The 25,899-nt window shown below is 43.3% G+C and overlaps 1 protein-coding gene across 3 annotated transcripts in view; it reads right to left on the minus strand.

The window, feature by feature from the left end:
* The window catches only part of GDPD2 (glycerophosphodiester phosphodiesterase domain containing 2), a 93,363-nt gene that overhangs the window by 37,979 nt on the left and 29,485 nt on the right, over positions 1 to 25,899 (minus strand). For all 3 annotated transcript variants that reach the window (XM_044268796.1, XM_044268795.1, XM_044268793.1), the window contains exons 3-6: positions 10,887 to 10,990; positions 9,511 to 9,604; positions 728 to 787; positions 534 to 632 (exon numbers count right to left, since the gene is read on the minus strand). In XM_044268796.1, coding sequence (XP_044124731.1) covers positions 534 to 632; positions 728 to 787; positions 9,511 to 9,604; positions 10,887 to 10,990 — 357 coding nt within the window. The remainder of the gene's footprint in view (positions 1 to 533; positions 633 to 727; positions 788 to 9,510; positions 9,605 to 10,886; positions 10,991 to 25,899) is intronic.

Raw genomic sequence — 25,899 nt, forward strand, 5'->3', positions numbered from 1 at the left:
CATGGTTATAAGGGAAAATAATAGCATTCTGAATACAGAATGCATAGTAAAATAGCGCTGGAGGGGTTAAAAAAAAAATAAACTCCGGTCATCACATGATCTTTTACCATGGTGATGGATCATGTGATGACCGGAGTGATGTCACCACAGGTCCTGTTCCTCCACACAGCACAGAAGACAGACAGAAGAGATGCCGTGATGCGTGAAAAACACGGCTCATGTACACAGCCCCATAGAAATGAATGGGTCGGGATTCAGTGCGGGTGCAATGCGTTCAACTCACGCATCGCATCCGCGCGGAATACTCGCCCGTGTGAAAGGGGCCTTATGTATAGCTTTGTGTGTCCAACATTAGCGCAGTTGTACAAGCGCCTGTATGACAGAACAGAGCACCACTGTATGGAGAAAGGTTCACAAGTATAAGATTTCGGACGTTTGTCGGAAATCCACATGCTAGACAACAGCCTCTGTATATTAGGCTGAGGAGTCTGGAGACCATGCAGTGTCCATCTACCGTGAGGCTACAGACTTACCTGCAAAGAGATGCCAACTACTTTCCACTCTATTTTCCACTTCACATTAAGGCCAATAATTCCAAGGGACACCAAAACAGCACAGAAGCAGAGGAGGATCTAAAAAGGTATGGAAAAAACATTACCCGTGTAAGGAAAGTGATCAAATGCAGGAGGATTGAAGAAAAGAACATGAGTGGACAAGGAGATCTCACCTTATGAAGCCAGTGCAGATTAAGAGGTTGAGAGCTCACTACCAGACACATCGAGATTAACTGCAGAAACAGAGCACAAAGGTCATGTAGATGATACAAAGCATTCATTACAGACGTTCAATCTCCTACATGACCAGCAGATGGCAGCAGGACAACATCAGGGTTTCCCAAACTTTTTCTCCTCGTTACCCATAACTGCTCATCAGAAAGTTCTTTGTATCCTAAAGCTAAAGCACAGAAAAGCATATACAGGTCCTTCTAAAAAAAATAGCATATTGTGATAAAGTTCATTATTTTCTGTAATGTACTGATAAACATTAGACTTTCATATATTTTAGATTCATTACACACCAACTGAAGTAGTTCAAGCCTTTTATTGTTTTAATATTGATGATTTTGGCATACAGCTCATGAAAACCCAAAATTCCTATCTCAAAAAATTAGCATATCATGAAAAGGTTCTCTAAACGAGCTATTAACCTAATCATCTGAATCAACTAATTAACTCTAAACACCTGCAAAAGATTCCTGAGGCTTTTAAAAACTCCCAGCCTGGTTCATTACTCAAAACTGCAATCATGGGTAAGACTGCCGACCTGACTGCTGTCCAGAAGGCCATCATTGACACCCTCAAGCAAGAGGGTAAGACACAGAAAGAAATTTCTGAACGAATAGGCTGTTCCCAGAGTGCTGTATCAAGGCACCTCAGTGGGAAGTCTGTGGGAAGGAAAAAGTTGGCAGAAAACGCTGCACACCGAGAAGAGGTGACCGGACCCTGAGGAAGATTGTGGAGAAGGACCGATTCCAGACCTTGGGGGACCTGTGGAAGCAGTGGTCTGAGTCTGGAGTAGAAACATCCAGAGCCACCGTGTACAGGCGTGTGCAGGAAATGGACTACAGGTGACGCATTCCCCAGGTCAAGCCACTTTTGAACCAGAAACAGCGGCAGAAGCGCCTGACCTGGGCTACAGAGAAGCAGCACTGGACTGTTGCATGTCATTCGGAAATCAAGGTGCCAGAGTCTGGAGGAAGACTGGGGAGAGGGAAATGCCAAAATGCCTGAAGTCCAGTGTCAAGTACCCACAGTCAGTGATGGTCTGGGGTGCCATGTCAGCTGCTGGTGTTGGTCCACTGTGTTTTATCAAGGGCAGGGTCAATGCAGCTAGCTATCAGGAGATTTTGGAGCACTTCATGCTTCCATCTGCTGAAAAGCTTTATGGAGATGAAGATTTCATTTTTCAGCATGACCTGGCACCTGCTCACAGTGCCAAAACCACTGGTAAATGGTTTACTGACCATGGTATTACTGTGCTCAATTGGCCTGCCAACTCTCCTGACCTGAACCCCATAGAGAATCTGTGGGATATTGGGAAGAGAAAGTTGAGAGACGCAAGACCCAACACTCTGGATGAGCTTAAGGCCGCTATCGAAGCATCCTGGGCCTCCATAACACCTCAGCAGTGCCACCGGCTGATTGCCTCCATGCCACGCCGCATTGAAGCAGTCATTTCTGCAAAAGGATTCCCGACCAAGTATTGAGGGCATAACTGAACATAATTATTTGAAGGTTGACTTTTTTTGTATTAAAAACACTTTTCTTTTATTGGTCGGATGAAATATGCTAATTTTTTTAGATATGAAATTTGGGTTTTCATGAGCTGTATGCCAAAATCATCAATATTAAAACAATAAAAGGCTTGAACTACTTCAGTTGGTGTGTAATGAATCTAAAATATATGAAAGTCTAATGTTTATCAGTACATTACAGAAAATAATTAACTTTATCACAATATGCTAATTTTTTTAGAAGGACCTGTATAAAACAGAAGTGATTTGAACACTTCTATATCAGCACATGGTTTCTCATTTTCATCTATCAAAATAATCTTTATTATTTTTTTAAATGATGGACATCTGGGGTGCACACAGATCTCATAGGACCCCACGGCAAAACTTAGCATGGCGCCCGTCCCACTCAGTTTCCCAGAATTCGTGTCAATCAGTCCCAGGCAATGCCCCAGATTTCTGATTAACTTATTACTAATATTGACTTCTGCGTTGTAGGCTCTGTTCAAGGCCTCAATCACGGCTTTTGTCAAAAAAAGCTGAACGAAAAGTCCCTACTTTTTCCTCTGCTTAAAAAAGTGTCAGAAACTGAATGGATCTTATTATAGTGAAGGGGATGTTTGGCTTAGTTCATCAGTTATGTGCCAAATCTGGATTTTGCATAATTTCTGCATATATATATATGAAGAAACACACCGCAGCACTTCCAGGAGGTGAAAAAATGTGGGATCCTTTTCAAGCTTGAAAATGGTCCCAGCAAGTGGACCAAAATGTTGCACGGGTGAATAAAGGATCCCACATTTTTTCACCTACTGGAAGTGCTGCGGTGTGTTTCTTCTTTTATTGATTGAACCGCTGGCACCCCCTCTGTTTACATGTTTGCTAGGTGTGCTGCCCTGGACTTTTGTATATCTATAGCCCTAAGCAGAAGAAATTTTAATTAAAAAAATTTAAATAAAAGAAAAACACTCTCGGCCGCACCCACATTATCCGACATTCATGTCAGAAAAAGAAATCCACATGCTTTATAAATATGGACCTCATTATGACGACCATATTTCTCAACGTATATTACCCCAGAAAACTGGCACAAATACATTGATAAATCTCCTACTTCCCTATTACAAAGCTGCCTGCAGCCACCACTAGGGGAGCTCTGCACATATGAATTATGAGAGACGCCCCAGACGAGGCAGGTGCCAAACCCAGGTCGGGCAGCATTTTATATGTATATACGATTGTGAAAGAGGAAACTCTGAGTATAATAAAAGATTCTGAATGCTTTTTACCAGCGGGTCTGCCCTATGTTGATTTCCTTTTTGAAGGAAAGGTGGCTGCGGTTTCATCTTGTATTGCGGAAGAAGGAGAATATATACGAGTTGCTTACTGCTGGTCGGTATAGAGGTTGAAGTGATGGTGATGAAGGAGAGCAACTGAGGATCACGTTGAAAGGAACACCTGAGGAATTATAAACTGTGCATTTTTCTACCCAATATTGTAGCGCGGTGCTAACATATATTTATTTTTCTGACTATTTTGGAAGTGTGGCCCTATCTTCCTTTGTTTTAGGACTGCAGCTGGTAATACGGAAAGAGACACCTTTTTTTATTAAACATATGAATTAATGCAGTTAAAAGGAATCTGTCACCTAGTTTTACCCAAGTGAGCTGCGGACATGCAGGGATAGATCTCCGCTAGCATGTCCGCAATATACCTGTCACATATGGGTTTATTTTGCTTAAAAAAATGATTTCATAGATATGTAAATTAGCCAAGTAAGGTGCCCAAGGCGTGGAGCCCAGCCATGCCCCCTGTGAAGGAGCCCAGCACCGCCTGCATCCAGGAATGTTCACTTGGTGAAGCGAGACAACCCCATTAAAGGGAATCTGTCACCTAGTTTTACCCTGTAGAGCTGCAGACATGCACGAATAGATCTCCGCTAGCATGTCCGCAATATACCTGTCACAGGAATCTCCTCCTTGCTGACAAAGTTACAGTGCTGTAATCTTGCGATGCGCGAGCTAGCGCATGCACAGTTCGTTCACTGAGGCTGATGCCAGCAAAGGGAACTAACACTTTGCCGGCACTGTGCATGCGCTAGCTTGTGCATCGCGAGATTACGGTACTGTAACTTTGTCAGCAAGGAGGAGATTCCTGTGACAGGTATATTGCGGACATGCTAGCGGAGATCTATCCGTGCATGTCCGCAGCTCTACAGGGTAAAACTAGGTGACAGATTCCCTTTAATGGGGTTGTCTCGCTTCACCAAGGGAAATTTATTATGTAGATAAAGTTAATACAAGGCACTAACTAATGTATTGTCATTACCAATATTGCATCCTTTGCTGGCTCAATTCATCTTTCATCACATTATATACTGTTTGTTTCCATGGTTATGACCACTCTGGAATCCAGCAGCGGTGGACGTGCTTGCACACTATAGAAAAAAGCTCCGGCCTATGCGTTCTCCCACAGTCTCCACCAGAGAGACCAGTGCTTTTTCCTATAGCGTTTTAAACACAACCACCACTGCTGGATTGCAGGGTGGTCGTAACCTCTGGATACGAGCAGTGTATAATGTGATGGAAAAATGAATGAAGCCAGCAAAGGAGGCAATATGGACAAATCACAATACATTAGTAAGTGCCTTGTATTCACTTTGTCTACATGATAAATCAAACTTGCTGAAGTGAGACAACTCCTTTAAGGTTGATTAGAAGCTGTAATAATCTGTTTGATTACCAATTACGGTATGTTTATTTTTTCTTCTTTATTTTTATATGTAAGACACATTTTTATTACTTTTTGGGAATTCATAAGTATTTTAAAAAAATATTTTCATCTCATATTTAGTCCGCCTAACCAGTTCATACCATATACTTAGCCCCCCTTGAGCAATTTATACCATAGCCTGTAATATTGTATTATTGTCTGTCTAAGGGGATTCTGCGATTTTGTCACAGGGGGGCTGTGGATAAAAGAGCCAGACCCCTCTAACTGCTTTGATGCCACAGTGGCTATTGAGGAGTTAAACGGACATTATTAGGTTAATCTCTGACTCTGGCCACAGCAGGCATGACAGCTATACAACACAGCCAACACCTGCCGTGTATAGAGTTCAGCCTCAGAGCGCTCTCCAGGTAGTCCATGATGTACCTGTGATGTAACAACTAACTCAAATGAGTGTTTATAGGCTGTCAGGAGTAAAGCGCTAAGGGCTACAGATCGAGCCCTCAGAGCAGCTCCATGACAGATTTGATTGAAAAGCAGAAAGAACAGTCGCCAGTCGGTCAAAACCTTAAGGCTCCAGAAGACAAAGAGATTACCTTTTTGAAATAAAGACTAATTGGAAAAATTTCATTTTAGAAAAAAGTAATCACAATGTGATAAGAGATGAGCGAAGTTCTCTAAAATTTCATTCAGGCTGCTTTGCCGAATTTTACTAATAAAACACTGTGTGACAATTTACTTTGCCACTAAGAGCATTTCTTTGTAAATAGAGGGTGCAATGACAGGGAACGGCAATTGCGCCGCCCCCCGTCATCGAACCCCTCAGATGCCACGTTCATCGCTGATCGCCGGCATCTGAGATCAATATTAAAGCATTTAAGTGTTTGCAAATAAAATAAAAAATGTTTCATTGTAATTACCTCATTCATTTGATCACGAGGAGGTCACCGTGGCCATCTTGCTTGAAGATCCAGCGAAAAATCTTGCACGGCATGTGATGATGTCACATCGGCCAGAGCAAACACGTCATACGGCACTGCGCACGAGATTAAGCAAGATGGCCGCGTCTCCTTGTTGTGCTCAAATGGATGCAGTAAGTATTATTATTATTTTTTTTATCGTCATTGCAGGGAAAATCGATTCGTTACCATAAAGCAATCACATTTTTCCTGAAATTTGGATGGAAGTCCACTTTGTGAATGCCGATTAGCTCAACACTAGCGATTACGATTAAGCTAGGCATTCGTTTTTGGGTTTTATCCTAATCCATTTATTCTTTTTGTGCCTACAGCATCAAACAGAACCACACGCGCACTAGGACTAATAAAACAGGTGTAGTACTGTACACAAGTCCCGGGTGGCCCCGTTTTTTTTTTTGTGGAACCTTTAACTATAGGGAACCATTTTCATTCTGATTTCAGCTGATAACATGTGACTAAGTTCCAGCATAAAATAGTGCTTTTGTATCAAGAATCGGTGGTGCAGGTTGTAGCCTAGTGAAAGCAAAACTGGTAAACTTGCCTTCAAGCAACATCAAAAGTTTGTTTTTTCTTCTCAGGAAGTAATTTGTTCACTTTGTGCACATTTAGTAAGGCGTCATAGAAAAGAATTACTCCAGGAATATGGAGGTTCTCTAGTGGTTAAACACTGCAGCTACTTGTTTCAGCATTAAAAGTTGCTGAATCTTTCTCCAAAGGAAGTCCCGGAGGCGGTTTTGTGCTGAAGTGTAGGTCTTGGTTTAGACTTGCATGCAATGCATTCAGCAGGCGGACAGGTTTTGTATGTGGAAAAGAAATATGCTTCCTATGATTAACCCTTTCTAGACAATTTTCACCTTCCTGACACAACCTAATTTAGCAAATCCGACATTTCACTATGTGGTAATAAATTTGAAATGGTTTTACTTATTACCTCATTTTTGGGAACTACATCCCTCAAATCATTGAAAACTGGCTTTAGAAACTTTGTTGACTCTTTAGGTGTTCTACATAAATTAAAGCAAAATAGAGGTGATATTTAAAAATTTTATTTTTTGTGCAGATTTTAAATTGTAACCCGTTTTTTTTTTTTTTTTTCTGTAACACAGCAAGGTTTAAAGGGTTTGTGCAGCCAGTACATATTGATGATCTATCCTCAGGATCAATATCTGATCGATGGGGGTCAGACTCCTGGCACCCCTACCTATCAGCTGCTTGAAGAGGGGGGCCAAACTCGTACAAGTACTCCTTCCTCTACAAGATTACACTGCAAGTCATCTCATTTGTAGCGGCAGCGCAACTGCAAGTGCTCATCCTATTCAAGTGACTGGAACAAGCACTTGTAATTACACTGCCCTGCCGCGACAACAAACAGTGTAATATTGAAGGGGACATAGTGCTTACACAAGTATCATGTCCTCTTCAAAAAGCTTATCGACGGGGTTGCCAGGACTTGGATCCCCACCAATCAGATATTGATGACCTATCCTGAGGAGAGGTCATGAATATGTACTGGTTGCACAGCCCTTTTAATAGCAAAAGAGAACTAAATATTTATACCCAGATTCTGCAGTTTACAGAAACACCCCTTATGTAGTCATAAACTGCTGCATGGGTGCATGGCAGAGCTCAGAAGGGAAAAAGCGCCAAATGGTTTTTGGAGGGCAGATTTTGTAAAATGGTTCTCAGTGCCATGTCACATTTGAAGAAACCGTGGGGTACCTCTATAGTGGAAACCCAAAAAAAGTGACCCCCATTTTGGAAACTAAATCTGTCACAGAATTTACCTAGGGGTATAGTGAATGTCTTGATGGGTTGGTTTATAGACGGCATGTTGCTTTTGAACAGTCTCAGAGATAACAGTACAGCTATTTTCTGACAACCATAAGTTTTTTTTATTTTTCTATTGACAGAGCTGTGTGGGGGCTTATTTTTCTCAGGATTTGTTGCCATTATCATTAGTACTATTTTGATATATATATATATATATATATATACACAACTTTTTTATCACTTTTTATTTTGCTTTTTTGGTAAGCAGGATGAAGAAATGGCTGCAATTTTGTCATTGCTTTTTGGGATTTGTTTTTACAGCGTGTATTTTGCAGGAAAAATGACACTAACTTTATTCTGCTGGTCAGTACAACTACAGGGATACCACAGTCTGACGGTGTTGTGGCAGATATTTGGGTCAGTATACTAGATTATCTGCTAGATATATGTTATTTTACTATGGCAGTATGTATGTTAATGTCCGGTGGATCCAGTATCGGAAGTCTGATTCTGTGACCATACATTGTGGACAGGATAACATTACTTGTATGCACTGATTGTATTTTCCCATATATACTGTTGCACTTGCACTTTATATGAATGAATTATAAATTGCCATACACCCGCAGTCTGATTAGAATTTTTAAATGTTCTTAATGTCTGTGAGGCCAGAAATGGTTATAACTCTGTGAGTACTAATAAAATTGATGATTATTTAAAATACAATTGTTGATGGAGTTATAATTTATTATTTTGAATTTGATCTATGTATCTTAAGATTGATTTCGCTAAAGGTGATACCGGATCGCTTACGCAGTAAGTATAGGGAAACAAGTGTTGGTTGTCCATGTACATATGTGCCCGCATTGCTGTTTTAATATATGCAAATGAGCCTCTAGGAGCAACAGGGGTGTTGCCATTACACCTAGAGGCTCTGCTCTCTCTGCAACTGCTGCGGCCTCTCCACTCTGATGGTCAGGTCTTATGATGTTTTCAGTGCTTAGCCCTGTCAAAGTAGAAAGAGCGCAGCAGTTGCAGAGAGAGAAGAGCCTCTAGGAGTAATAGCAACACCCCCATTGCTCCTAAAAGCTCATTGCATATATTAAAACATTTTTCTCAGCAATGTAGGCACATACGAACATGAGACCAACACAGATGCCTTCAACTGCCAAGCGCACATGTAAGAGGCCATGCAGTGTCATAGGTACAGATCTGCTGACAGATGCCCTTTTAATGTCAGATTAGGTTTCAAGCTCTGCAGTTACTGAATCAGCAAAGTGCTGGCAACTTTTCTACACCTGTGACAATGGGACTGAATTCAACTATAAAGTGTTCTAATACGTTTGTCCATATAGTATATGTGTGCAAAACATAAGCAAAAATTCAGTGAGAACATTTTCAGCAAAATGCATAATTTTTGCCCGTGCAATAGTTTCTAAATATTGGATCGTGGAGAATCCAATTCCTGGGACCCCTGCAATCCCAAGTACAAGGGGTTCCCAAGTCCAATCTCTGAATGGAGCTGTAGTACACATGTTGGGCCATCTCTTTACTCCATCAGTCTCATTTAAAAAATGGAAGCGATGGACAGAAGTACGTACTACCATTCCATTCAGTGAGGGAACTCAGTGACTACCATTCCCTGGGAGTCCCAGCGTATGGGCTCCTGGCAATCTGACATATAATACACAGAAAGGTGATACATGCCCAAGTTTAGAATGAACAAACCACACGTACGAGGAGCACAAAGCAGTAAGAGACCAACACGGCAGCCACCATAATTAGGACGATAGACCAGTCTTGCCATAAACCTGCGAGTCGGAAGATTTCCCTATTTAAAAAAATAAATAAGAAATATTATGAAGACATCTTAAAGGGAACCTGTCACCCAAAAATCGTCTATCAAGCTGTTTACAGTACCTTATAGTGCTGTGTCCTCGTTTCTCGATGCACTTTTTCTTCGTTTTGCCGCATGTCTGCTCATTCAGAAATCGTAGTTATATTCAGCTGCTGCCCCGTGCTGCAAGTCAGGCTTGAAGTCACGGGGGCAGCGGCCTCGGCGTCTTCCATGGCCCTCTCCCCGCCCCCTGCCTCTGTGACTGACACCCGAACATCCGAATCCGGGACCGCGCTCAACGGCCGCATGCGCAGTAAAGGGCGGCAGGAGCGCGGTCCCGGCTGCCGCGCGTACTACGCGCCGTCTTACTTTCGCCGCACTGCGCATGCGCCCGACATCCTGTATCAAACGCGCCCGCGCCCAGATGCCGGGCGCGGGCGCGTTTGATACAGGATGTCGGGCGCATGCGCAGTGCGGCGAAAGTAAGACGGCCCGTAGTACGCGCGGCAGCCGGGACCGCGCTCCTGCCGCCCTTTACTGCGCATGCGGCCGTTGAGCGCGGTCCCGGATTCGGATGTTCGGGTGTCAGTCACAGAGGCAGGGGGCGGGGAGAGGGCCATGGAAGACGCCGAGGCCGCTGCCCCCGTGACTTCAAGCCTGACTTGCAGCACGGGGCAGCAGCTGAATATAACTACGATTTCTGAATGAGCAGACATGCGGCAAAACGAAGAAAAAGTGCATCGAGAAACGAGGACACAGCACTATAAGGTACTGTAAACAGCTTGATAGACGATTTTTGGGTGACAGGTTCCCTTTAACCCACATTTTGGCATGATAAGCTAAAGGGAGTCTGCTGACAGCATTATGCTGGTGATGGAGAGGACAATCAAGACATTACTAGAACGATGGTTATGCAGTTTGCAGGACAGAAAAATCTAACTCTACAATGGCGGAGCTTTCATGTTTAGTGTCCTGGGCACTCTGCACTGCTTTCTGGCCCTTGTCCTCTGAGCAACTAAACAGGAGACTGCTAGAGGCTGTCACTTCTATCAGAGGAAGGGGGGCTGGGAAGCGTCAAGCACATGGAGCCCAGGGCTCTGGACATGAACCCTCTGCCATCTTAGCACTTGTGGGCAAGGCATCATTGGGACTGCACCACCACTCTGGATATGCAACCTGTATGACCATCCCTTGGTTTGTCTTCTCTGCCCTCCCTCTCACCTCTATAGCGCTGCCAGACCCTTCTATGAAGCACAGAGAACAGAATGGTACTTACTCATTGAAGTTGTGTATATCATTTTTCAGGATCAAGGTGACATACAGCCATATCAAGGTAAAGAGGAATCCACAGAGAATCAGGAGCACCCAGACACAGCCACACTGCAAGACAGTGATGAAGACTCAGCATTACCCACAGGACATCTGGAAAGACCTTATAGACTTGTACTAAAGGGAATCTGTCAGCACGGACATGCTCTCTGAGGTCAGCATGAAGTTGTGACAGATGCACAGATTTCAGCAGGGCATCAATTACCGTATGTGAGGTAATGGTGTAATTTTGAGAATAGTAGAATTTAGTAGTTGAAGCACACTTGGAGTGCTGTGAACTAGGGATCTGCCATATTTCTGAGCTGCATACTACCCCTACCGTCCCACCAGCTTCCTCCTTATTATGGTTCATCTCTATGCTACCTGTCACCTAGTTTATAGCCACTATACCACCAGCATGCCATTGTGCGTCTGTATACCACCAGCTACAAAAAGTGTTTCTCTGTGTATTGTGTTGTGTTGCTTAATTATCAACCTGCACATAGCCAACCCATTTGTCATCACAAAAGAAAGTAAATGAAATTCAAACTTGCCAAGAGAAGAGTCTGGGACTCCTTACCTGCAGCATAAGGGGTATGCGTACTACAACATTGAAGCCGAAGACGTTAGACCCAGCTTCACTGCACATCAGACCGAAGCGCAGTAAAGTGAAGTGCATCATCCTTGGCGTCATCCTGGCTCTTCTCCCAGTAAGTTTGATTTTCATTTACTTTCTTCTGCTTGGATGGATGTGTAGCACGCCAGAGTGGTGTTACCACTAATGCACCTTGCTACTGTCTTTATTGGTCTAACCTCATGTCATCTTATGCCTTTATTTCAGGTCCTCCACACTGTGCATTTCTAATGGTATGTAACTGTTAATGTAATGTGCCTGGTTCACCAGCAGGTGGCAGCAAACACAGCAGAGCTTTACTTAGAGAGAATGGAACTTTCCATTCTAACCCCCTCTGTAGGGGAGTAGGCCTGTCCCACTACCTGCAGGAAGGGTGGGGACCAGTTAGCTTCAGTCTAGTTCACCCCCAGCTAGGGGAAGGGTGTGCAGGGGCACGTCTCTGCTGGATGTGCCCAAGCCAGCCAGAGCACCCTAAGCTCTGCTGGCCATGGAGGCCAAAGCTTGAAGCCTTAGGAGACAGGAGGAAAGTTCCCTGGCATAACCTAGAGTCAGACTACAAAGTGAAATGCAGCATACAGAAGAAGCTGAGTTATACAGCCAGCCTGTCAATACAAATGAGTCAGAGAGAAACAGATATAGCAGAGTGGAGTTTGCCTGACAGTTTCATGCTAAAGCCTGCTGAAGCCAAGACAAAGCCTGTAAACCGTTTTGGAGAACATTTATGCAAAGGAAAGCTGCCATTGAACTTCATCAAGGTCTGGACTCCAGTAATTCTTTTATCCCTGAATTATTCTCTTTATTTATTGCTTCGGATCCAAAGCCTGGGTTCCAGCGGTATCCAGGTAGGAGCAGCATGACACACAAAGAGACATTTTAGGCCACAACATAGAACTCAGCATTTCCTACACCTGGGGCATGTGACATAGAGGGCCCTAGGGGGAGGCGCCCGTTGCAGATGTTTTTGCCATAAGCAGGTCTGGGACCCTAAACCCCAGCTATATAAAATGGCATGCTAGTGGATTACTGGCTCCAAACCAGGTGATAGTTATGGTTTAAAGCAGAGCCATGGTTTGCGGCTCAGAGCCATGGTTTGTGGCCCCCGTCCTGCTGGGCAGAAACACAGCTGATCCTGCGATCAGCTGTGTTCCTGCCCGGAGCGCCACACATCGGATGGATCACAGGTTTTGCTCCTGCACTGTAGCAGGAGCGGAAAGGGTCCCCAGCTGTTAGTGTTCTGCCTTCTCCTCTATGAGCGCTCTGCAGTGTGGACCCGGCGATCACGTCTCGGGGGCAGAGGAGCACAGAGCTGCAGGGTCAGTAGACCCTGATCGGCTCTGCCTTGGTACAAAGCCACCCCAGCAGGCTGGTTCCCCTGTAACCGAGGCTCCTTTGGATGCTCCAGTTACAGTGGAAATAGTACCAAAAAGAGTCACTAATTGTCTCCCGAAGGTCTTTCAGTGATCTCTTGGGCACAAATTATGTGGTAAAAATATATTTTAAAAAAGTTACAAAATTATTTTACAAAAATTGAAAACTAAATAAAGAATGTAATAAAATATAAATAAAAGAAATAAAATATGAAATGAGAGAATTCTAAAATAAAATACAATATAAAGAAAAAAGTGCTAAATAAAAGAGTGTTCACTGAGTACATATGTGGCAAAAATATATAAAAAAAATAGAAAACTCTAAAAAATAATAATAAATAAAATACATATAAAATGAAAAGGAAATAAAATAAAATTTAATCAAATAAAAAATAACAAGGAAAAGTGTTCATTGTCCTCCAACCAGGGGCGGACATAAGCCAGTGCAGCTGGTTCAGCTGCACAGGGGCCAGGCGTGTGAGGAGGCCCATTGCGCACTATGACCTGACGCTGTACGCAGTCAGGTCACGTGACTGTACAGCGCGGGCTGTTGGAGACCAGCAGGGCAGGGACTCACATCAGGACACGGAGAACAGCGGAGCAGGAGAGATAAGTTTTCATTATTTATTTTTAGTCTGATCTGAGGTCTGATGGGGCCCTGGCAGTCTGTTACATTGATATGGGGGGCCTGAATGAGCATACTGGGGGCCTGACTCTGGGGTTCCTGAGCCAGTGACATTAGGGGGGCCTGAATGAGCAACTGATATGACAGGGGGTCTGAGCAACTGATATGGGGGCGTGAATGGGCATCTGATATGGGGGGGCGAGCAACCGACATATGGGGGGGGCCTGAATAAATAAACAACTGATATTGGGGGGGTCCTGGGCAACTGACATATGGGGGCCTAAATAAGCAGCTGATATGGGAGGTGGGTCCCCCTGAGCAACTGATATGGGTGGGGGTCCTGAGAAAGTGACATATAGGGGGGGCCTAGATGAGCAACTGATATTGGGGTGTGAATGGGCATCTGATATGGGGGGGTCCTGAGCAACTGATATTGGGCCTATCTGAGCAATTGATGTATGGGGGGCTGAGCAATTGACATATGGGGGGGGCTGCCTATTTTATATACTGGCAGACATGGGGGCCCCATCTTGTGTACTGGAACACATGGGGGGCACTATGGAGGGGGGAGCAATATGGGGGCCCTATCTTATATACTGGCCAACATGGAGGGGCACTATGGAGAGGGAGGAGCATTATGGGTACCCTATCTTATATACTGGCACACATGGGGGGCACTATGGAGAAGGGGGAGCACTATGGGGGCATCTACTGGGGACCCCAACTTATATACTGGCACAAGTAGGGGGGTACTATGGAGAAGGGGGGAGAGGAGCACAATTGGGGTCATTATATAAGGGAATTATACTGGCACACATTAGGGGGGAATTTTATACTGGCACATTGTCAGGCACCATGGGGATAAAGGGGGGCACGATATAGAAGTATTTTATACTGGCACAAATTATAGGGCACTATGGGGACCTTGTCTCAACGGGGGGCACTAAGAGGGTTTTTTGGGCACACAGTAGGGGGCATTGGCACACATTATGAGGGTACTATGGGGACATTGGCTCTACAGGGGGCACTAAGAGGGGGTATTTTTTATACCGCCACACAACAGGGCATTTTTATTTTTACTGTAACACATTATAAAGAGAATTATTACTACCGGAGAAATTATGGTGGGCTTTATTACAGTTGAGGGACTATGAGGAACATGAATACTAGTATGAGCACTATGGGAGCATTATTACTTCTGGGACACAGTGGGAATTTATTACTGTAGGGGCACTATTACTACTATGTGTTGTCTGGTAGATAATTATTTCTATTGGTGGGACTTTGGGGAGCAGTATTACTGCGGGGGGCACCCTGGCACGGTATCAGCTTAGCACAATAATTTTTGGGGAACATTATTGTTGTATCTAAGGGTTTCTGCTGACTATCCTTGTATGTCTTTGAAAGATGAGGAATCCGGATTTAAGCAATGGCTTATTTAATTAATAAAAGTAAGGTAAAAGGTTACAAAATAAATGGATAACAGAGTATAAAGCAAACCTTCCTTCAATGTCCTATACTTGAAAAGAATATAAACATACTAGTACTAGCTTCCTAACAATCACTACATATCTAACTGACTAACTACCATTGATCTAGTGTATATTATATATCAAATCGAACCACATTCACACCCACAATTCCACCCCTTACTCCAGTATCTTCCGGCCTCCTTCATTACCATTCATCCAATGAACTTGCAGTAATCTGATCTGAGTCCACTCCTTCATATTGATGCAGTAACTGCCACCTTCCTGTGGATGGCGCTGGTGTCCTTTTAGTTTACCTTGGGCCTGAGGCATGGCATATTGTTTCATCTATGTCAACAGCTGTCCTTCCAAACCTCCTTGAGAATCAGACCTTTTAGGGCCGACAGGATGCCTACACCATTACAAATGCGCAGTCCATTGTGTATAACACCGCAGGGGCTGGTTTCAAGTCTTCAGGACAGGGGAAAACAGGAACCCTATCTCATTTCCATTCTTATCAGACAGATGTCAAGCTTATTCACATTGCTATTGTTGCAGCTTTTACGAAAAGAAATAGCAAACTGTTCAGTCTTATTTAGATGCTGTTTACGACAGGATGAAAACAAGATGTTCAGGCTTATTCAGATGTTAGGCCTATTGACATTGCTATTTACACCAGGATGACAGTAGTCCATTGCTCCCTCATCAACACATCCAAGTCCATCAAAGTGTATCAACTTGTATCAAACTTAGGTTGACTTCCAACAATTATGTTTATACTATTAGTGTCAGGGACACTGTTTCCTGGGCACAGTTATTTTTTAGGACACTGTGTGCTAATATTGAATGGGAACTATCTGTGTGTAACCTGTATAGGGAGCACAGCGGGCATAATATTGGGGGTGGCAGGATGGGGTGTTCAGAAGGTGGGAGGATGATGGAAAAGTAGGAAAAGATGTCTGTCAAACTCTGCAGAGAGAAAAGATGGCTGAAAGAAATCATCATGGCGGTCTGGTGTGAAAGGAGAAGATGAGGACAGAGAACATCTACATCAAAGGAGACGTCACTGGATGGAAGAGGTATGTGGCGCTGTATTAGGCTACTTTCACATCTGCGTTAGTGATTATGGCAGGCTGTTCCAGCTGAGAACAGCCTGCTGGAATTCACTGTATCCAGCACTGCTGGATAAAGACAGAATGCCCGCCGGCCCCATTGACTATAATGGGGTATGGCAGAGATCCGGCCACAATCTGGCAAAAATGCAAAGAATCAGCGGGACACAAACCGTACGGAATGCCATACGGTTTTTGGAAGGCAGATTTTGCTAGACAGTTTTTTGGGACACCATGTCCCATTTGAAGCCCCCCTGATGCACCCCTAGAGTAGAAACTCCAAAAAAGTTACCCCATTTTAGAAACTACGGGATAGGGTGGAAGTTTTGTTGGTACTAGTTTAGGGTGCATATGATTTTTGGTTGCTCTATATTACACTTTTTGTGAGGCAAGGTAACAAGAAATAGCTTTTTTGGCATTTTTTTTGTTGTTATTTACAACATTCACCTGACAGGTTAGATCACGTGGTATTTTTATAGAGCAGGTTGTCACGGACGCGGTAATACCTAATATGTATACAATTTTTTTATTTATGTAAGTTTTACACAATGATTTCATTTTTTAAACCCAAAAAATATGTTTTAGTGTCTCCATAGTCTGAGAGCCATAGTTTTTTCAGTTTTTGGGCGATTATCTAAAGTAGGGTCTCATTTTTTGTGGGATGAGATGACGGTTTTATTAGCACTATTTTGGGGTGCATATGACTTTATGATCGCTTGCTATTACACTTTTTGTGACATAAGATGACAAAAAATGGCTTTTTTTACACCGTTTTAATTTTTATTTTTTTACGGTGTTCACTTGAGGAGTTAGGTCATGTGATATTTTTATAGAGCCGGTCGATACGGACGCGGCGATACCTAATATGTATACTTTTTCTTTATTTATGTAAGTTTTACACAATGATTTCATTAGTGTTTCCATAGTCTAAGAGCCATAGTTTTTTCAGTTTTTGGGCGATTATCTTGGGTAGGGTATGATTTTTGCGGGATGAGATGACGGTTTGATTGGCGCTATTTTGGGGTGCATATGACTTTTTGATCGCTTGCTATTACACTTTTTGTCAGAAGTAATCAGAAGTAAAAATCAAGTAGTACATGACAACCCCTTTCTAACAGAGAAGCTAGAACCAGCCCTGTCCCTCACATGGATCCAGAGATCTCCCCATTCATTGTTCTGATAGATTTATATCAAGCTGGCAGCTCATGGGAGTGTCTTTTCTGCTGCGGCTAAGGGGGCGTGTCCATGCTCTGCCTATCACCACTCAGGAGGCAGCTGAAGGATGCGGCCATCTCAGTGATCAGGACAAAGAAATAAGAAAAAGCACAAAACAGCAGGTGGCACTATACAGATACATTTTATTGAATAGCATTTTTAATTACATGCAATTACAAAAGTGTTCAGATCCAGGTGCTGTTTGAAAACTGTAGAATATTTTTCGTGTAACAACCCATTTAATGTGCTCGGGTCTTATACCAGTATAAACCCCATAATTAATACTGCTACACACTTATGTGGTTAATAGCAACAACTGGTGGTCTAGGGCAGTGAAGGGGTTAACTGCAAGGGTTGAATCATACCTGCCAATAGTCCCATTTTCACAGGACTGTCCCATGAATCCAATCTCAAAGTGGGTGAGGCTTATGTAAATCTGCATAAAAAGAGGCATTCCAGGCTGTTTAGGGGCAGGATTTAATGTTAGACTCTAACATGGGTGTATAAGTTTTATGGTCGCTTCCTTAATGGCCCAAATCAGTGGACACTTCATCCCTACTTCTTTGGTGATCTATGGTAGTGTTGGGCTTAATAGCCATTTCCCTGATAGTATAAGGCCTAGGTTCTGACTCTGTGGTAAGTGTAACTAAGGGAGTACATGTGGTACTGGTATTACTGCGGTTATATGAAGTTTTCCTCTGTTCGAGCACTCTACTTGGATATTTGCACAATTCCTAAAGAAATGAATGGAGCAGCTGCATGCATTTCCAACCACCATTCTGATCATTTAAGGTAGGCTCCATGGGATTCTCATGATCGGTGGAGGTCCCAACAGCATGACCCCTACCAATCTAATATTTATCACCTATCCTGTGGATAAGGCATAACTCGATATAACCAGAATACCTCCTTCGACTTAGTCTAAAGCTAGACCTGATTTGTCACAGAGGCTGACGCTAAATTATAAATCTGTTCTATTTTCAATTGGTTAGTCTAATTTTAAATAATGTATTATTGGGCTTACTTCACTGCAACATTGGTGCCCAGTATCTTCACTCACTTACACCACATCCCTTTCCACTAAGCCATGCCTCTTTTCTGTTAAACCACACCCACTTACTCAGCAAGGTGAAAAAAGTGCAAGATACTTAAAAGGGTTTTGCCCGTGTTCATTTTACTGATGTCCTATGTTCTGGACGGGTCATCCTTATCTGACTGGTGGGGCTCCGACAGCTGGGATTCCAGACAATCAGCTGTTTGAGAAGGCACCGGTTCTCAGTTCACCAAGCACAGCACTGTACATTCGATAGCATCAAATGGTATCACTACAATAGGGCTGAGCTGTGTCTAGGCCAAATGACAAATAAATGTGATGTCACAGTCTAGGGAAGGCTGTGGCACAACAGCTGATCAGATACTGATGACCTATAGGTTAAAAATTAGCAATCTCTGTGAAAAACCTTTAAATAAATATCTCAATTTGAGCCAAAATTCTGGTGAATTTTCATTAATAAACCTACCCCACTAAGCAAAAAAATAAAATAAAAAAATTATATATATATATATATATATATATATATACACACACACACACACATATACATACACAGTGGATATAAAAAGTCTACACACCCCTGTTAAAATGTCAGGTTTCTGTGCTGTAAAAAAATTAAACAAACTGTACCACTCAATTGAAAAACAAACTGCAATCTTTTAGGTGGAGGGAAGAAAACAAAAAAAACTAAAATAATGTGGTTGCATAAGTGTGCACACCCTCTTATAACTGGGGATGTAGCTGTGTTCAGAATTAAGCAATCATATTCAAAATCATGTTAAATAGGAGTCAGCATACAACTGCCATCATTTAAAGTGCTTCTGATTAACCCCAAATAAAGTTCAGCTGCTCTAGTTGGTCTTTCCTGAAATTTTCTTAGTCGCATCCAACAGCAAAAGCCGTGGTCCACAGAGAGCTCCCAAAGCATCAGAGGGATCTCATTGTTAAAAGGTATCAGTCAGGAGAAGGGTACAAAAGAATTCCCAAGGCATTAGATGTACCATGGAACACAGTGAAGTCATCATCTTGGAGGAATACAAATTATATTATACATTCTCTTAACGTGTCGTCATGGATAACACAGTTTCTGAACTTAAGGAGAAAGTGCAATAATTCAAAAACATTGCTCTGGAGCACAAAAAGGGGAAAAAAAGGAAACATAGGATTCAAAGGGAAATACTATATCGTAGATCTGGAGAGTAGGAGGAAGATAGCCATGGTTCCCATACCCTCTCGAAGGCGTGGAATGTGTCAGTGCGGATAGCCGACAGCTTTTCAAAAACATCAAGATCTTATTAACCCTATCCACAACAGCTTGAAAGGAAAGTGTGTCAGTTCGCCATTAAAAGGCAATGTGGATTCTCGCGGCTAGTAATATATAATGAGAAAGCTTGAATCTAGCATAAGTTAGCCCGTGGGGTTTGTCCTCTAGTAGGCATATTGGCAATGTAAGAGGGAAGCTGAAGTCTAACACAGACAAAATCAAGTTTGTTTTTTGGACCCAGAACCGTTTCACCACAGAGCAGGACCACCAAGTATGTAACATTGACCCTTCTTCATTACAACCTCTAAAACACATAGGGGAAATCTCGGGGTATATGCAATGCAATCGTGTTGGAACCATGTAGGTTCTGTGTAGCACTTTTATTGAGGTTTCAGGCAGTGTAACTTGCCAGGAACCCTTCGTAAGGGTCTGTGAGCGCTGGGACCATTTGGAATGTGAGTATTCTTGTTGCATGTCTTCCTCCCAAGCTCTCATATAAGCTAGTTTGTGACCTTCAGGGAAAGAATTGAGGGCCTCATACATTCTTGATAGGAGACCCTGTCTATATAGTGAATAGGTAATAAAGCGCTCGAATGGAGTAAATTCCACAGTTCGGTTGGGCACCTGAATAGATCTTAAATATGAAAATATCTGATTTATGAGGAGGTATTCCCTCAGGGGGAGAGTGTCTTTTTTTTAAATCTGCAAGGGATATCAATTTACCTCTAATAAGGAACTTGTGCAGCGTACTCAATTGATTAGTTGACCACCAATTAAGGTTGTGACCCTGAAGGCCTGGTGAGAAAGCTGGGTTTCCTATGAGGCCTAGCAATGGTGATGGTTTGGATTGGAGCGCGAATTTGTACCTAACTGATCTCCAAAGATAAGTAATAAGACAGGGGGGAATTGTTACGTAAGGCCGGGGGGATAGGTGCGGTATTCCATATCAGGGCCCTCCATGTGGAGGGGTTAAGAATTGAACGCTCAAGTGAGATCCATGGAGGATGTGCACGTGACTCTAAATGGGTCAGGAACATCTGGGCCAGTCTAGCTGCTTGATAATATTTCACAAAATCTGGTACTGACAGCCCCCCCGGAGACCTATGCCTACACATGGTTGATTTAGATATTCAAGGACGCTTGTTAGCCCAGAAAAAACCCCATCACATCTCTCTGAACAGATCTCAGATCCCTCATTCGGACTGGAATTGGTAGAGCCCTGAATAGGTAGACGAGTCTACCTATTGATGTTTATTCTACCTACCCATGAGGTCTGCAAGGATTGCCAGGTCCCCAAATCCTGACGGATTTTTCTATACATAGGTAAGTAATTAGTTCTATAAACTAGGGATCGACCGATATTGATTTTTTAGGGCCGATACCGATACCGATAATTTGTGAACTTTCAGGCCGATAGCCGATAATTTATACTGATATTCTGGGAATTTTCATTTTTGAAAAAAAAATTAAAATTCCCACAAATCTGCTGAAAATTAATGTTTATTGTTAATGTGTATTTTTTATTTTTTTTTGTAAATCTTTCTTTTTCATTTATATTTAATATTTTGGTGTTTTTATTTTTATTACTTTTTTTTTTTAAACTAACTTTTAGCCCCCTTAGGGACTAGAACCCTTGTCCTATTCACCCTGATAGAGATCTATCAGGGTGAATAGGAGCTCACACTGTCCCTGCTGCTGTGTGCTTTGTGCACACAGCAGCATGGAGCTTACCATGACAGCCAGGGCTTCAATAGCGTCCTGGCTGCCATGGTAACCGATCGGAGCCCCAGCATTACACTGCTGGGGCTCCGATCGGAGGAGCAGGGGAGAGGGAATCCTGTGGGGGGCGCACTGCGACTGGGGTGGGGGGGGTGGGGGGGAGGGGCCGCACCACTGCTTAATACTGGGGGGAGGGGGGGCGCACTGCGCCACCAATGCTTAATACTGGGGGGGCTTGGGGGGGAGGCGCACTGCGCCACCAATGCCTAATATTGGGGGGGAGGGGGGGCGCACTGCGCCACCAATGTCTGATACTGGGGGGCTTGGGGGGGCGCACTGCGCCACCAATGAAGCTTAATCTCTAATTTATTCACATACAGGAGGCGGGAGCTGGCTGCAGGATCACATAGCCGGCTCCCGATCTCTATGAGCTGTAGCTGCGATCCGCGGCACCTGAGGAGTTAACTACCGCAGATCGCAGCTACAGCTCATAGAGGCCGGGAGCCGGCTATGTGATCCTGCAGCTCCCGCCTCCTGTATATGAATTAATGTGAGATTAAAGGGGTTGTCCCACTTCATAAAATAGCTTTTATCTAACCTATTTACCCCCAAACAACAAATCTTCCTATTCATCTTATAACCCAAAAGCTACCTTTCCTTCAAAAAATCTTGAAAAGCGATTCCATTGTTGATTTCTGTCTCCCTGGGATACGGCCACTTTCCTCCGGCCGAATCGCTGTGCCGCGCCTGCGCACAACGGCACTACAAATTATCGTGCCGCCTCTCCCTTCCTCTGAGTACGCGCACGTTCGCGCATGCGCTGTTTATCCCGTGTGTCGGAGATAGCGCAGCGCATGCGCGAACATCCGAACAGTTCGGGAGAGTCTGCGGAGCGAGAGGACGGACGTCGGAGGCTCTGGATATTTCATAAAAGGTAAGTATAAGATCTAGTTGCCCACTCACCACCGAATATCGAGTATTGGACAATAAAGGGGGCATTTTTAGTGACACTGTGGGCAACAATATAGGGTTTTTAGTGACACTGGGGGCAACTATCTTAATTTTAGGGACACAGGGGGCAACTCTATGAATTCTAGGGACACTGGGGGCAACAATATAGGGTTTTTAGTGACACTGGGGGCAACTATGTATTTTATGGAGACTGGGGGCAAATATATGTATTTTATGGAGGCTGGGGGCAAATATATGTATTTTATGGACACTGGGGGCAACTATATGTATTTTATGGAGGCTGGGGGCAACCATACGAATTTTTGGGACAATGGGGGGAAATATATGAATTTTATTGAGGCTGGGGGCAAATATATGAATTTTATTGAGGCTGGGGGCAAATATATGAATTTTATGGAGACTTGGGACAACTATATGTTTTTTATGGAGGCTGGGGGCAAATATATGTATTTTATGGACACTGGGGGCAACTATATGTATTTTATGGAGGCTGGGGGCAACCATATGAATTTTATGGACACTTGGGACAACTAAATGTATTTTATGGAGGCTGGGGGCAAATATATGTATTTTATGGACACTGGGGGCAACTATATGTATTTTATGGAGGCTGGGGGCAACCATATGAATTTTAGATATTACAGGTGTAGGACTGACATAAAATGCATATGTAGCAGAGCTAGGTATGCGCTGGTACTTTCTTAGTGATTGGTGAGGTGGGGATTATCAATATATGTCATATAAAGAATGGTGGAGAGATAGTACAGGTGTAGGACTGACATAAAATGCATATGTAGCAGAGCTAGGTATGCGCTGGTACATTCTCAGTGATTGGTGAGGTGGGGTTTATCAATATATGGCATATAAAGAATGGTGGAGAGATATTACAGGTGTAGGACTGACATAAAATGCATATGTAGCAGAGCTAGGTATGCGCTGGTACATTCTTAGTGATTGGTGAGGTGGGGATTATCAATATATGGCATATAAAGAATGGTGGAGAGATATTACAGGTGTAGGACTGACATAAAATGCATATGTAGCAGAGCTAGGTATGCGTTGGTACATTCTCAGTGATTGGTGAGGTGGGGATTATAAATATATGTCATATAAAGAATGGTGGAGAGATAGTACAGGTGTAGGACTGACATAAAATGCATATGTAGCAGAGCTAGGTATGCGTTGGTACATTCTCAGTGATTGGTGAGGTGGGGATTATAAATATATGTCATATAAAGAATGGTGGAGAGATAGTACAGGTGTAGGACTGACATAAAATGGATATGTAGCAGAGCTAGGTATGCGCTGGTGCATTCTCAGTGATTGGTGAGGTGGGGATTATCAATATATGTCATATAAAGAATGGTGAAGAGATAGGGTAATACACTGATATGTGGCCGAGTTCCATATAAGCTGGGTAATAGGTCAGTGATAATATCAGACACCGGGAAAGCTGGGTAATAAGTCTATAAGACTTATTACCCAGCTTTCCCGGTATCAGATATTATCACTGACTTATTACCCAGCTTTCCCGGTATCAGATATTATCACTGACTTCTGACTTATTACCCAGCTTTCCCGGTGTACAATATTATTACAGACTTATTACCCAGCTTTCCCAATGTACAATATTATCACTGACTTATTACCCAGCTTTCCCGGTGTACAATAATATTGTACACCGGGAAAGCTGGGTAATAAGTCAGTGATAATATTGTACATTGGGAAAGCTGGGTAATAAGTCAGTGATAATATTGTACACCGGGAAAGCTGGGTAATAAGTCTGTAATAATATTGTACACCGGGAAAGCTGGGTAATAAGTCAGTGATAATATTGTACACCGGGAAAGCTGGGTAATAAGTCTGTAATAATATTGTACACCGGGAAAGCTGGGTAATAAGTCAGTGAATATATCTATCTATATCTAGCACAGATCATATGGCTACTAGCTAACATGCATTTGGGCTGTAGTGATTTATTGTTTTTGCTGCACAGAATGGGTTTGTAACACAGGTTTTATGTGTAAGTGTATTAGAATGCAGGACAGCCACAAGTTACTCCATTAGTTCACTAGCATTGGTCAGTGGTCACTGAGTGATTCCCCAGCAGGGGGATGGGCTTTACATACTCTGCAGGCTCCATGTGGATGACTCATCCACATGAACGAGCACGGACTGAGCTCTGAGGGTGAGTCATGAGGGGGCGTGGCCTTCACTCAACTGCCTGAGAAGCAGGAAGTTATCAGGACATTTACTGCTGGTAAGATTGAAACAGCAAAGTGGGACAACCCCTTTAAGCTTCATTGGTGGCGCAGTGGCCATAGCTCCTCCCCTCCTCTTGTCCCCTGTCCTCCCATTGGCTGGAGCGGCAGCAGCAGCACAGGGGGAGGAGACACTGCTCCTTCTCCCCTGTGCTGCTGCTGAGGGAACACGGAGAGCGCTGTCAGCAGCGCGATCTGTGTTCCCAGGACGTTATCGGAATATCGGCAAAATAAATGCCGATACCGATAACGTTCAAAATCCTGAATATCGGCCGATAATATCGGTAAATTCGATAATCGGTCGATCCCTACTATAAACCATGTCAAGGGCCTTAGGTAACATAACTCCTAGGTAAGAGATGTGCTGGGGTCTGTGCTGGAACGGGAAATTTTGAATTAGTGATGATTTAGCGGAAGGAGGAGTATTACAAAGGAGCATTTCAGATTTGGTGTGGTTACACGGACAGGCCTGATGCTTCAGTGAAGGATCCTAACAGTTTTAATAGGGAAGGAAAGGAAATAATGGGGTTGGCAATAGACAATAGAAGGTCATCAGCGAAGAGACTTAGTTTATATTCCGTTCCCCCAATTGTCAAACCCTTAATGTCGGGGTGGGATCTTATATGGATTGCTAGGGGTTCGATGGCTAAGGCGAATAAGGCTGGGGAAAGGGGGCATCCTTGCCTCGTACCCCTTCTAATTGGGATATGGGAGGCCCTTGTAGTGGGTAGTTTAAGACAAGCTTCCGGCTTAGAGTAAAGATTGGATAGCTGCTAGGAAGGGGCCCTTAATTCCCATTTTTGAGAGGACTTTGTACAAATATGGCCAGGTGACAGTGTCAAAAGCCTTCTCAATATCAAGGGCCAACAGGGCTAAAGGGACTTTAGTTTTGTTGGAAGTTTGGATAATGTTTAAGATTTTTCTAATATTGTCAGGGGCTTCCCTACCTGGTATGAAGCCGACCTGATCCTTATGGATAAGGCTCGGATGGAATCTATTGAGTCTCCCTGCCAGGATGGAAGTGAAACGTTTGTTGTCAATGTTAAGTAGTGAAATTGGCCTGTAGTTGGATGGGAGTAAAGGGTCTTTGTTGGGTTTAGGAATGACTGTGATGGATCCATATGACATCCATATAGCGTTCCTTGCCGTGTGCCCTTACAGCAGTTTACGACCACATGCGGGGTGCTTATGTAAACTGCAGAATCAGGGTAATAAATACTGCATTTTCTTTGGCTGCTAACCCTTGATGTATTACGGGGAAAAAATGAATTAAAATGGAAAATCTGCCA

Source organism: Bufo gargarizans, chromosome 9 (assembly GCF_014858855.1).
Source record: "Bufo gargarizans isolate SCDJY-AF-19 chromosome 9, ASM1485885v1, whole genome shotgun sequence".
In the NCBI taxonomy this organism is placed as follows: Eukaryota; Metazoa; Chordata; class Amphibia; order Anura; family Bufonidae; genus Bufo; species Bufo gargarizans.